Source organism: Astatotilapia calliptera, chromosome 22 (genome assembly GCF_964374335.1).
Source record: "Astatotilapia calliptera chromosome 22, fAstCal68.1, whole genome shotgun sequence".
Taxonomy (NCBI): Eukaryota; Metazoa; Chordata; class Actinopteri; order Cichliformes; family Cichlidae; genus Astatotilapia; species Astatotilapia calliptera.
In genome coordinates, this window is record NC_137442.1 from 15,078,518 (window position 1) to 15,092,898 (window position 14,381).

The following is a 14,381-nucleotide window of genomic DNA, read 5'->3' on the forward strand; positions in this document are numbered from 1 at the left end:
TCAAGAAAATGCAGATAATTGTCTTGGGTTTGTCAGTTAGAAATGTCTCTGTAGTCCCTTAAAAAGTTGGGTTGGAGAAAAGTGTGTGGACATTCTCATGGTTAAAAATGTATGTTTGCTAAGCTTATAATGCCCAGATGACACCTTCTTCCACCTACATGTGAAGGCATGTGGATGGGTTTGTGTATTGTCTTAGCAGAGTGTGAGCGTGTAAACCTCTGCCTGCGCAGATTTACACACTCCTATAATCACTGTTAACAACTATTGGCTAGTGGCTATGATGTGACTGATTTCTGGTCATGTTTTCCTCATTAGTCTGCTTATAAGATTAATTATTTCCCCTATTGTTCTGGGTTTCTTTAGTTATTAAAACACAATACTATGAAGTTGAGGAATTTTTTTTAAAATAAATTTGTGAATACTGATCTTAAGGAAGCAGATGTTGGAATAGTGCCTTGATTAATAATAATGGATACTTTATTGATCCCCATGGGGAAATTACTTGTTTTTCTCTGCATTTGACCCATTCACTCAGTGAAGCAGTGGGCAGCCCACTAAGCAGGCGCCCGGGGAGCAGTGTGTAGGGACGGTACCTTGCTCAGGGGTACCTCAGGGTAGCCGTTAAGTGGATTCGAACCGCCGACCTTCCGATCATGGGGCGACCACTTTACCTACTGAGCTATCCCTGCCCCCCCATTGATGGATTATTCCATCTGTTTAAGACTGTGGGTATTTTCTTATGAAAATCAGCCCCAACAGCTAATAGATACTGTGGCCCTGAACCTTTCTACAAATTCTCTGACAGAGGTTGATATGAGAATGCCAATGTCCGAAACAGCCAAAGGTATCATTAAATAGTATTTAACCTATCTGCTCCCAAACATAGCATCTCTCTGGTGTCTGAATGTGGCTGTTTTCTTTGGTAGTGCAGGTAATCGGGGGAAATTAGGGTGCAGCGGTGGAAGCATCCATGGGCAGCCTCGAACTCCCTGTCTACCTACAGAGAGTGTTTATTGTCACATGATGGCGAGTGTTAAAAACAATGAAGTGTCAACTGTAGCCACAGTCTGTGCTTGGCGTTCTGTATTTTTATTGTTTTTTTAAATCTTTGTACACAATGTACACAACCGCAGTGGCATAAATTAAGCATAATAGTCATTCAAGGTACTGATTGGGCGTCCAGTGCCCTGCTATCTGCGTGCTCTATCGAATCAGCTTTGCCCCCAATAAGAACATGCATATTTTCAGTAGTGAGAACTGTCTTCTGCTGTGTCTTACATGTGAGAGAGGAGCGCTTCAAACAGTGTCCTGCCTTGACATTTTCCAGGAGTCATGTGTGAAAACGACTGCTGTCACATATTCTTCAGCAAAGCATCCTGTGAACAGATCGTGACATGGCAACACTTAAACAGGGAGCCACAACATAAGACCGTGGACAGTTTTATTGTCATCTGGACTGAGTTTTAGAAATGTTTAGCACCGTCCACATCTAAAAAATGTTCTCGCTGTGCGTCACTTTATAGCTAGTAGTTGGTGACTAGTGGATATCCTAATGTAGCTAACGACTGCTCCTGTGTCTGTCAGCGTCACTGCCATTTGTAATTGCTTATAATGGCTCTTCTAAAAGTTTAGAGAAGTTTAATGCGGGATCCTTCCCCTTTGCTTTGCTGCTGGCTACTACACATAACTGAATGTCATTGACATCAAATGTTGTCTGTTTGCTACTAGTCATTTCTTGTGTGGATGCTCCATTATAAAAAAACATTGTGTATGTTACACAGTACAAGTGAACCGGTTTATTGACAGAGCTGAATCTCAATGTCTACGTTTGCACTGCACTCCAAGTGTAGTTTGCTTGCTGCAGCTGAAACTTACTACAATGGCAGGAAATGACATCATAGTTAATGACTTGCCCCTCCTTGGGGCATGCACACACAAGGACAGTCTCACACACACACATACATACACACTTGGAGTGAGGTACCTTCGGTCATGCAGGTCACTGGTGCAGCATGTCAGCTAGTGATGAATGGAACTGAAATGCAGTGATTCCCTCTGGCGTAGAGATGCGAGTGTATGTGTGTGTATTTGTGTGCCTGTGTGTGCACAGTTGAACCAAAACGACTCGAGAAAAACTAATAACTGTTCTCACATTCCGTTAATTTTCCTCTGAGCTGTAACTGAAGTGTTGAAAATAACAATTAAAACCACAGATATTGTGAATCAGTTGCCCCTCTCCCACTTGGTGTGCGTATGTGTGGTGTTTGAGCGAACAGTGTAATTACACTGCAGTGAGTCAGAGGGGGGAGAGAGAAAGAAGTAATTGTTGGGCTTTGTCATATAGATGGAGAGAAAAGATGTGGGAGGAGGAGAAAGCTGGGTGGAGAAGACAGAACATTTTCTGTGTTTGTGCATAAATGCAGAAAACGTGACCTTTTTTCTACTAAACATCAACCAAAATATCTTCTTTTACCTTCATATGCAGGATGTTTATCTTCACCTTGGTGGGTTCCTCTTACCTCCTGCTGTGTGGGTTTATTTGTCCAGTTGTTCGTTGCTCTGGTATCTCGGGATATGTTTCAGACGCCACTTCCTCTTCGTTCAAGCAAATGTTGTCGATAGTTACATGAGAAAATCAATACTAATAATACTCATCTCTGCCGTTTTAAATACAAATGGGGTTTCTGGCAAGCGGTTTGGATTACCAGATTGACTGGAAACAGGGAGAACAGCTAATGTGGCTATGTCTACAGGAAGGAAACAAAAACCTGTTTGGTTTAAACACCAGAAACCGTCTTTAAGTATACTGGCATGCAGAGTGTCTCAAAATTCTCTAGAAAGCGAACGTGAAGGTCCCAAACAAGTGTGTTGTTTCCTGATGAGCAGTGCACTCACTGTAAATGGTAATCTTCAGATGGCCACCTTTATTCTTCAACTCTCTTAGGCAATTTTTAGCCCTTCATTTGTGCAAAAATACAATTTTCATGTCTGACAAACTGTGGAATAATTGGCATTTTTCATAGAATCAACTAAAGAAATGGGAACAAATGATGTGTTTTGGGGGTGTTAGTAACAAAGTGCCCAAAAATAGTTTATCCTTTGAGCCAGTAACCTTTGTTAATCTTGAATTGTTGGTGGCATAACAAAAAACAAACAAAAAAGCATTCCTCTGAAAATGATCAGGTACACGGACTGGACTAAAAAATCAGCATCCAATGTCCAAAGGGAAAAAATTGAAATAATTTCAGAAATCCCGGAGAGCTATTCTTCAAATCCACCTTAAAAAACAACAACAACAAAAAAAAAACCTCTAAGAAAGCCTACTAGATGTCTGCTTAGACGTAAAAATATAAAGAAATGAGGGGTGGCTCTAGACTTTTGCACAGTGCTGTATCTGTATCACAGTGCTGGAGGTTCTCTTTGGGTCCCAGGCTAAAACATTTGTTTTCTATCCAGGAAAAGCCCTAAATACTAACAGATCCAGATGTAATGAATATTTTTAAACTTTTTTATGTCTGATTTTTGGCTAAGAGAATGCATGTGCATGAGATGGCTAAACAATTAAATAATGTCTTCATCGTGTGTGTTACAAGACATGTTTGCTGTAGTGTGGTTATTATTTTTAAATGATTCTCCCTTTGCTTTCCTCTTCATATTGACACATGCATAACAACATCCCTAAAGCTCAAGTAAGCTCAAGAACTTCAGTTTCCTTTACAGTGAAAGCCACACATGCACTGAGAACAGGACCAAAGCAGTCTTCAGTGTCTGTTTGGCCAATCATATGATCTCATTTGTTCACTAGATCCGTGCACAGCCACACACAAACATAAAAAAAAAAAACACAGTCATGGTGGATTATAAGGGGAAACACACAATGATGAGCAAAGAAACACCTGGATGAAAGCCATAGGTATGACATCACACTCAGAGGCTGGTATGCTACCATAAATTAGTGTGGCTGAGGTCAGATGTGGGTGTGATCCCACAATGTCTGCTTGTGGGTCAATGTATATGTGTCTGTCTGTGAGATTAGTCACCAGCAGGCGCACTCCGGTAACAAAGGTTCATTGAAGACTTGTTTGGAGGCTGTCTGCCTCTCCCTCTTTCTTTGTCTGGAAAAATGTTTTTGTCATTATATCAGCAGTAGCATTGCACAAAATACTTGGAAAGCCTTTTTTTCTTCTTGTAGCAGATGGGATCATTTTGCTGAATAAAATCCAGCATCATAGACATTTAATGGCTACAAAACACGCTTTATTAGACCACTAAAGCTGCTCCTTTTATGTCATCATATGGAAAAATTTGGAGGTGAGACATGTATTTGACGGGTTTTGACTGTTGACATTAAATAGGGGGTCATTTCATCACTTATAAACCCAGAGGGTAAAATAAGCAGGGAAAAAACACGAGTAGTGGTTCTCAAATTGTGAGCTTCATGCCCCTAGTGGGACATGAAGGTACTGCAGGTGGGCTATGACTGGTCATTTATAATTAATAGATTTCAAAAGAAATAATTCTACTGAAATTTTTTTACATTTTAAAAAATTTAAATTGGTGTGAATATATAATTTTAAGCATTAAACATGTTTCGAGTGGCTGACAGTTGCATTGGATCTTAAAAAGTTCTCGTAACATTTCAGCACATGGACTACAAGCAAAGCAACAAATCTAAAATATAGTTCCAAACACATGATGCAAACCCATAAGTTCAGTAAACGAAATAATTCATAATATAAAAATATAAAATACATGAGAGGTGAGAAAGTTGAAGCCTGAAATGCCAACATGTGAGTACTGCCACAGTTAGCTGAATAGCATTATGTATTGGATAACATCTACAGTCTACTCACTTCATCAAATAACAACTTGCGATTTAATGAAAACATTTTAATTGCCTGAACTTTTACACACAGGACAAATTAATGCGTTGTGTCAGCAGTTTAGGTAGACCACACCATAAAGGCTAGCTAGTTATGAGCCGAACTAGAGTAAAAACAGCCTACAACAAGTAGCCTCCATATTATAGTTTGAAACTATATAACTGGAAAGATAACGCGCTGGGCTTTTTGAAACTCTAGTATCTTGCAGTTATGTGTTACGCCTGCACGATAAAATCTGTAACACATCAGTCACACTAACATTTATCCAAACCGTGAGAGGCCGTTTTGTTGTCTGTTGCTTATCTTTCTATTGAAGATTGAGCTTCCTTTGTTGTTGTTTGTTATTTTGGAAAAGTGGAACCACAGTGGCAGTGGAACCCTGTTAGAACCCGTGTTTTATTTTTACGTGGATGGCTGCGGAAATGTTGGATGCCTTGGTGAGAGAGAGCACGGCAAAGAAAAGACGATCCCTTGGCCAATATATTGGGTGGAAATATCAGGTCCTGACATTTTTATGGTTGTTACTTTGACACCTATCACGGTCAGGTGGTTTTAATGTCGAGGCGTGTATCTGTTTGTATTACAGGTTATTTGAAAATGCATTGCCACTAGAGGGTGATGTTAGCACACCTCCTCTCTAAGAAAGGATGCCTGCACTGAGCAAGCCAGAAAGATGTAAGGACCGAGCTTAGAGCCACCTTCTAAATGAGAGTCAGAGCAGGGCTGTGTGTGTGTGTGTGTGTCTTTGTGTGACATCTTGGCCCACTAATCCAGTGGCCCATTAATCTGCTTTACTCCTGAGCAACTCTCGTGTTGTCTGCCCGCCTGTTTGCTTGATTTTGTGTGCGTGCGTGTGTGAGAGCTTGACTCTGCCACGGTTCATAGACTTTGCTGAGTGTCCAGTGTGACAATATACTGTGACATAGTGGATTTAATATTAAGGATCAGTGATAATCTCTTTTGATTTCAAGGCACTTGGAAAACAGCCATATATAGAGAAGTTCCAGGGACCAGATTTCTGCTTCACTTCTGATGTTCATGCTTGCACAAACTTACTAAGCTTGACATCCTTTATAGCCCTGAGTAGTTTAACTTCAAGCAATCTGCCTTTGAGTCTGGAAATAAATGGCATGACCTGAGACAGCAGACTATTGCAAGCGTGACTGTTTGATTATAGCACTTGACATTCTTATTATTGATTCAGATGTTTTGGGGTGCTTCATCACGCTGCGTATCTGGCAGGAAATCAAGTGCAAATGCGTAAAATCTTAAAATTAAGGCAGATTTCCATGATTATTAGTTGTAAAGCCTAAAGCCTCAATTACACTTTCTGCTCCACATGATTAAAATTTTATCGTTTGCCAAGATCTGTGAGGGTTTGCGAGTGCCAACAAATATGTGAGCGCAGGTTTTTGCAGACGCGTACTATATCAAAGTTTAAACACAATCCCGCATGTCTCTTGTCCATGTTTTTGGGCGTAAGGGCAACGTAGGATCAGTGATGTCAGGATACAAATAACCTGATAGAAAATCTCTACCAAAAAAATAAGCGCATCTTTTCAACTTATAATCGCAAAACTTTAATATCCCATTTAACATATTAGTGTTTGTTCTCCTTTGCTATTATGCCAGTTTGATTTATGAAGTAATCAGTTGGTTTAAGCCCATTTGGATGAGGAGGTGGCTTCATACTCCTCTATGTCTCTGCGTGGAAGTTTATTACAGTATAATTGGATTAAGTGTGTAAAGTCGGTGGAACAACTGACTGCAAGTCCCCGTGTCTCTTTTTTTTTCTGCTCCAAAGATGGATGATTTCTGCGGGACGGTGTCGAGTTGAAAACACTACATTATGACTAATTGAGTAACACCACAGGGGGGGGCATGTGTGTGACAGGCAGAATAGCCAAAGGGAAAGCAATGCACACACATTCATTTTCATTTCTTTTATGTCATTCTCAGCTGTGTCTTTTAGCAATTATCTTTTTTCAGTTTGTTCTTATTGATATTTCTGCACGGTTTTCTCTCATTTTACTCCCTTTTTTTGTTCATGTCGTCTTGCAGTTATTACATCATTTCTTATGTCTTTCCCACCTCACTTGTTTTGCCTCTATCTCCTGTACATCTGGTTCCCTCTCTCCCCCTCCTTCACTCTCCTGGGGACAAAGACACCCACGTCTCCTCCTCCTTCCTTCTTTTCTCTCTTCCTTCTCCCTCCCCCCTTTCACATCCATAGGCTGCCTACTGCTCTGCTTTCCCTCCCTCCTTTGGTTCTTCCCTCCACTCGAGTCCCACTCCTCATGCTGCTTGCTGTGTATCTGTGTGTGTCAGTGTAGTAGAGGTTTGTAGTAGAGGGGGGAGGCGGAGGCTGTGAGCTTAAGTCGGCATTATCCATCATTACAGAGTTAGCTGGCTAGCACAGCGCTAGCCCAAAGACCACAGAAGCTGGGGCTTTTCCAAATTTAGCTGTCCTTTAGAGGAAGATTGGATCTCTTCTCTTCTCTTCTCTTCTCTTCTCTTCTCTTCTCTTCTCTTCTCTTCTCTTCTCTTCTCTTCTCTTCTCTTCTCGATATTAAATGGAAGGACTATACCATGGTAAGGCTTTTAACATGCTGTTGTATGCAAATTCTTTTTTCTTTCTGCGTTAAACCATTATATGCATGCATGTTTATCCATATCTAAGAACTTTTTAGGCATTGACTGCCTAAAAAGTTGAAGTAGTTGTGGATTTGTGTATGTGTGTGGTCACTATCGCATTCAAACACACAGTGTCAGAGTGGTTTAGTTCTTTTGGCTTCTTGCTGTCATTACTTTGAATAACTATTATAAACTAAAAATTATTGTTGGTAAGTGCGGTTTTCTGCTGGTTATAATAAATATGATGATAAAGACGAGCAGAGGAGGGGCTGTAAAGAACGCTTTAGTGGTTCATATTGGTTTTGGTTTTAGGTCTGGAGCAGGTTCTACTAATGTGAAGGTTAGTGGTTCAATCCCTGGTCCCCTGGTCTGCATGTAGACATGCTCCCCAGTGCATACGCTGGTGTGTTTGTAATAGATATACACAGTGTTCAGAATAAAGTGCTGTGTGAATGTGGCATGGAAACTGGTTTGAAAAGTGTTATATAAGTACTAGTGCACTACTAAATGACGATGAGCAGGAGGAAGAGGGCAGAACACCTGTGAATACACATGCTTACTTATTTACAGTCGAGCTGAGGCAATTAGTTCAATTAATCAGATTAATTGCTCAAATTGTTCAACAAAAATCATGAGCATTTGTTGGGTTTCAGACACACACACACACACACACACACACACACACACACACACACACACACACACACACAGATTTGAACAAAACAAAATATTTCAAGGCATTATTTTTGAGCACTAAATGGAAGGTTGATGATAATTGCTATCTTTGTGCAGTCCTATTTGAAACCCTATTCATTAAATAATCTTCTCTCTTATCCACCTAAGTGTGTGGTTTTTTGTATGTAGGAGGCTTCAACTTCAAGTGTGTGTGTGTGTGTGTGTGTGTGTGTGTGTGTGGGAGGAAGGCAGTACGTGTTTGTGTTTGAATACACGTGTGCATCCCAACATAGTTCCCACTGCAGGCCACGTGGCTTCGTGTAGGTGTTGGTGTGTATTTGTGTAAGTGTTCTCTCCCTGTTTGTGTATTCTGTGTGCACATGTTGGCATGAACTAACAAGTCCCCTGCAGCGTTTTGTTTCTGGGTTAGATCATCTATATTTTAGTGTGTATTAAACATGTCGATCTGTGCTTATAGTGGATGGAAATTCTTCTAAAGAGGTATCTCTTAACAACTTTCCTCCTTCACACGTTCATGAAAAATGCATGCAAGCAAGGTGCTGCTCCTTTATCTGCGTTAACATTAAAGAAGCTGAGCTGGCGATCAATTACCTCTGATTTCCGGTAGAGTCACAAATTAGTTATGTTTAATTTGTAGAGTACATCCAGAAACAACAGTTTGACCCAGGGGTGCTCACACTTTTTCCGCATGTGAGCTACTTATAAAATGACCAAGTCAAAATGATCTACCCACTACAAAAATCCAAAACATATACTTATTTATAAATATATTGAGGATTCTTTATATCTACAATGTATATACATGCATAACCGCAATATCCAATATTTCACAACACAATTAACTATGTAAATTTTTTGTCATTACCTGAGTTTACTCTGATGACTTGCACTGAATTGAATCAGCCAGGGATGCATAGTCCGGACAGTAGCTGCTGACGGCCAGGTTTAAGAGAAAAAACCGAGAGCTAAAAATTGGAGTTAACTCGCTGACTAGCTTGTCAGTTTTACTACACTTCGCGCCGCTGTTTGCGCATGCGCAGCGACCTAAGCGTCAGAAAAAATCTGATGTCATCTGACTGGCTTCCCTGTATCAATCAAGTGACGGGATGGATGATAGGCTGGCATCTATTTTTTTAATGCCATGCGATCTACCAATACTACCTTTGCGATCGACTGGTTTGACCCATGTCGTCTAATCTGGCATCCTTTGGATAACGAAAAACTTCAATCAAAAAGGTGAAATGTTGGATTGAAAACTGTGTTAATAATGGATATGTAGTTAATTATACATGTTAGGACGCTGGTGCGCGGTCTGGTACAAATTGTACCATCTAACGATCATTAAGTAGAGCCACTAAAGCGCTTGAACTCAGTGGCCAATCAGAAATGAGAATTCATTTTCAGCCTTCCTCCCAGACAAGATAAAAGGCACATTCAATATTTAATGGAAAGTGTGATTTTCGCCTTATTCAGAAACATGTTTGTCTCTGGGTAAGCAAGTGTAGATATGTTTCACCCACAGCTGGGACTGCACTATAAACTGGGTATTTTTGTCACATTTGTTTGGATGTTTATTAAATAACACATACAACCCTGGCGTCATTTAAAGATTATTTTGAAGCGCTATCTCACCAGTTCACACGCCCTAAATCTGTTGATTTGAATTACGCATAGCGTATCTGCTCTGAGCGTGATACATTTAACATGCCGCTCCAGTAAGCCAGTTAGCTTTATCAGTGCACCTGAACGATACACACTCGAGTGAATGTGTGCGCTTTTGCAGATAAATGAGTGCAAGCAGTGATGCGTTAACGTGGCCTTATTATGTTTCATGCGTGTGGGGCTTATCTTGAGTTTGCCTCATCTGAGTGCGCGTGTGTGTGTGTGCGTGTGCAATGGATTTGACTTTGAATAATTGTCTGATGTTTATCTAAATGTGAATAATGATAATAAGAAAATATGTGTGTTTCTGATAGAACACAGAAACCTTTTACTGATATTCTTCATGTCTATATATTTATTCATGTATTTCAACTAGAACTGTAACTAAATTGAGTCATGAAAGACATCGACTGGGTGTCTAGCGCATATAAAGATGTCTCCATTATGTAAAACACACCGTAGCTCTTCATCAGAGCCAAAACTGTGCTTAGATCCTACCACGAGGCATTTTAAAGGCCAAAAGCGGTGTTTTTAAAAAAAAAAAAAAATGTGTGTGTTTATGTGTTGCTGTGCATTTGTATATGTGTGTCTGAGTGGCAGGTGTGATTGGTGCCTCAGGCGTTGTTGTTGCATCGTAAGACTGCATGCTCCAGTAACACCCCATTGTCCGGAGAGTTTCAAGCATACACACTCACACACACAACATATATACACACACTGCGTCTGAGACACCTGCCAGCACAGCTTGAAGGTTAACCATTAGGCACCAAGCAATGAGGCAGAACAGCTGGCTGTTCTCCTCAGGTTTAGTACACTTAATTTCTGCAGGAGTGTTTTTTTTTTTTGCTCTTCTGTGAGTCCTGCAGGATTGTCTCTTCAACCTTTTTATCCATCTCTGCATGTTTTATTTTATCTGCTTTTCCATCTAGGGTCACTGGGGTCTGGAGCCTATTCCAGCTAACATTGAGCGAGCCAATTTAGAGTCACTAATTAACTTAACATGCATGACTGTGGACTGTGGGAGGAAATCGGAGCACACAAGAATACTCACGTAGGCACAGGGAGCACATGCCACCTCCACACATAAAGGATCAAACCAGCCAGCAGGTCTGAATCAAAAACCTCCTCGTTGTTAGGTGACGGTGTTTAAACTGCACCTCCCTACCCATATGGAAAAGATATATATATATATAAATCTTATAAAGTTTGTATCTTTCTTGTGTGAAACTTGTATGAAAAGCATATAAGAGTAAAAACAGATATAAGATCCCTTGAAAAATTATATAATGAAACTTGTATGTTTTGGATACTTACTAAAACAATGTATGAAAGTAATGAGAAAGTGGCCACTTTCATGAGTAATCACATATAAGTTTTTACTATTTCTTTTCCATATGGGTACTGCCCCCACTCTTTGGAGTTTAAGGAGACTTTCCTTATTCTGCTGTGCTTTCTAGACCTACAGACGCATGTTTTCACACAAATTTGCACGTACACTGAGAGCTTGTCAGCACAAGAATTAAGAAAGAAAATTATAGTTATGATTATTACATTCTCCCAAAAGTTCAGGGGATGTTAGGAAAATAAAAGTGCTCTAGGGGAAAATCTATGGCTTAAGCAAATAAGACAACAGCTGTCAGGTCAAGATGTGACAAACGGAAGATATTGTGGTGACTGTCCAGTTCAGTGGTGATAAGCAAAAGGCCTAGCTGCTTTTTATTCATCCTGCTTTTGTGTAAAAACAATGCAGAACAGTTCTTAACACAGTTGTATTCAAGAAATAAACGTGAATTTGAATAATCTAATAAAGTTTTAGCATAAGAGCGTAAACACATTCTTAAATTCACATAAATCACAATGAAATTTGGTGTAACTTTCCTTGAATCCATTCATTAGCTCAGTAATGATATATGTCAGATTTTATTGTACATATTCAAACATCATCTCACTATAAGCTCAATAGGCATATGTAACAATACAAATTTTAATGTTAAATATACCTGAGAGGTCAAAATGTCATCATTAGGTGAAAAGAACTGCTGATGATGTGAAGTGAGATGATATTTTTTTAACTTCAATGTGATTGATTGAGGCGACTTCCAGTTACAGTGCAGGATAACAGTGATTGACCTATGAAAGGCTAATAAGTAGACTAGAGGATTACCAAGGCAACTAGCCATCAGTGACAGTGATGTGCAGTAAGGGAATTTCTTCCTCTATGGATGGAGTTTAACTCCAAGACACTCCAAGACACTGGTGCTGTTAGTTTTCTACAGTGCTTAAGAGCGCCCGCTGAGGGAGAAATGCTAAACCCTTCAAAGTAAAAGCCCAGATATTTCTGGTTAGCACTTCCATGTTGGATTGCGTTATATTACAAGATAGCACAGTGTGAGTCCAGCTGGATGAGTGATACCTTGATTTGGTCAAACTTTTAAATTGAATGGCCTCAAATAAAAACAGGAAATAAAATACAGGAAGACTGTAGGTTTTTATTAATAGCTTAGCTTAGAGAAGCTGCTAAGCTGCTGTTACCAATAAAAGGAACAAAAAAAGCTTGAGATCTGAGAGAGAGGGTAAGTTAACTAGTCAATCCAAATAAAAAAAACAATAAAATAAAAAAAGGAACACAAAGCACACACTCCTTCAACCAGAGTGGTAAACATCAATAATCACACAGCCCAAACACTGCTTCAAGAAAGACATTGTGGCCTCCTCCTCTTCGTCCCTCACATTTACTCTTGAGGCTCATTGCTGAGTGGAGTCAGCTGTGCACAAAACGCTGCCTCCACAGAAATAGAGGTGGTACCTGAAACGGGAGGGAGAGAGGGCAGCACCACACACCCACACAACGAAACACAGCAGACCTGCTGTAGCTTTAACAGTAATGGTAAATCTCAATATTTTATGCTAAATGCTATTTCATAAACATGACAGTAAATGGCTTTTGACCAGAAGCTGGTTACAGTTTCCTTTTTTTAAGCAGTTTGTCTAATGCTTAAGCAAAGAAACAAAAGCAAAACCCTCCTCTCTCACTCTCTGACCTCTTAAACTATGAATTTTAACTTTAACCACTGATCTGAGACCAGTAGTCAGACAGACATTGCACAGCAGACTCTCTCATGATTGTTCAGTCTAATTGCAGCTCCTTAAAAACCTGTGATTAACATGCAATTATCCGCTGTTTGAAGACATGGAGATGGTGCTTGTGTGTCTGTGCTTGGAAATGCCCGTCTGTAAAGGTGTGAGCTGGTAGTTTTTGACTGCACATTTCATGTTTGGGTTTTTGGGCTTCTAGTGTAATACCAACTGGCAAGGAGCATGCACATCAGTCTGCCAATGTGCGGCAATGTGCGGGAGAAGACAGTTGTGTTGTTATTTGGGTGTGATTTAAATTCTTTAAACTGTATTAAATTGTATGCCATGGATTACAAAAAAGCCTCCTCTTTCTAAGCCAAAAAAGCACGACAGATGAAAAGGGAGTCTCACGATTACAATTTTTTGTTCCAGCATTTCAGGTGCTGTCTCATCTTGTTTCTAAGCCCTGAAAAGACCACTGTCTCCTATGGAGTCAAATGCAGACTGCAGCAATGCCAGCATTGTTGTGGATCTCAGACTACATAGCACTTAACCTTCCCTGCGCTCTTAACAGAGAGACATTGAGAAGCAAATGGAGACGGCGTGGAGCGCTGATAGCATCCAGGGGACAGATGGTGCTTATAGGTTTCAGGTCTATCTAGAGGTCATTATAGGGACTATAAAACAGAGTCTACCGTCATAAACTGGTCTATATCAGTTTACTCTGGTCTGTATTAGATACCCAGGATTAAGTTAACCCATTTATCATGGTGTGATATAATAATGGTTGTCTTTGATTTTCAAAGGGTGATACTTTGCAGATGAGGTGATTAGAAGAAATATACGTGCCTGCAGCTTAAAGTGGGCTCTGTTCTGGCTTCCCCGCTGATTGGGTCAAGAGGACATAGTATTGTAGGGTCTTCACCTTACAATATAAAGCGCCTTGAGGCAACTGCTGTTCTGATTTGGCGCTATATAAATGAAACTTAATTAAATTGGAGAGGAATGAGGTTTCCTAGAATTACATTATCAGTGAAAGCACTGCCACGATGTTATCTAATATGTCATGGTGCAATTTGATATGTCTGGATCTTCCCATGATAACGTCATGTTTGTTTTGTTGTGCAGTGCTATAGAATCACATACAGACCTCAGTTTATTGCAAATATTAATAATGGAAAACTGATGATTAATGTTGCCTCTGGTGAAGGTATACGCTGACAATTTTGCAATTCGAGTCATATTGCAGTTGGTCACCGGTGAGGTATGTGAATCTGTTTATTACCATCACCACTATAGATGCACGCATTCATAAACAGTACTGTGAGGGTTTCATGTTACACAGCATTTCAATAGCACACCCACCACGAATCACCTTGATGCCATTTCTTTCTTTGTGTAGATTTTCTTTCAGCCGTTACTTACATCATC

The 14,381-nt window shown here is 40.0% G+C and overlaps 1 protein-coding gene across 7 annotated transcripts in view; it reads left to right on the forward strand.

Moving 5' to 3' along the window:
• Positions 1–14,381, forward strand: part of ptk2aa (protein tyrosine kinase 2aa) — a 65,642-nt gene that overhangs the window by 3,517 nt on the left and 47,744 nt on the right. The window contains exon 1 of one of the 7 annotated variants that reach the window (XM_026157431.2): positions 7,193–7,475. The exons of the other annotated variants lie outside the window; for them this stretch is intronic. Coding sequence (XP_026013216.2) covers positions 7,457–7,475 — 19 coding nt within the window. The 5' untranslated portion in view covers positions 7,193–7,456. Of the gene's footprint in view, positions 1–7,192; positions 7,476–14,381 lie in introns of those variants that run through there. 7 annotated transcript variants of the gene reach the window in all.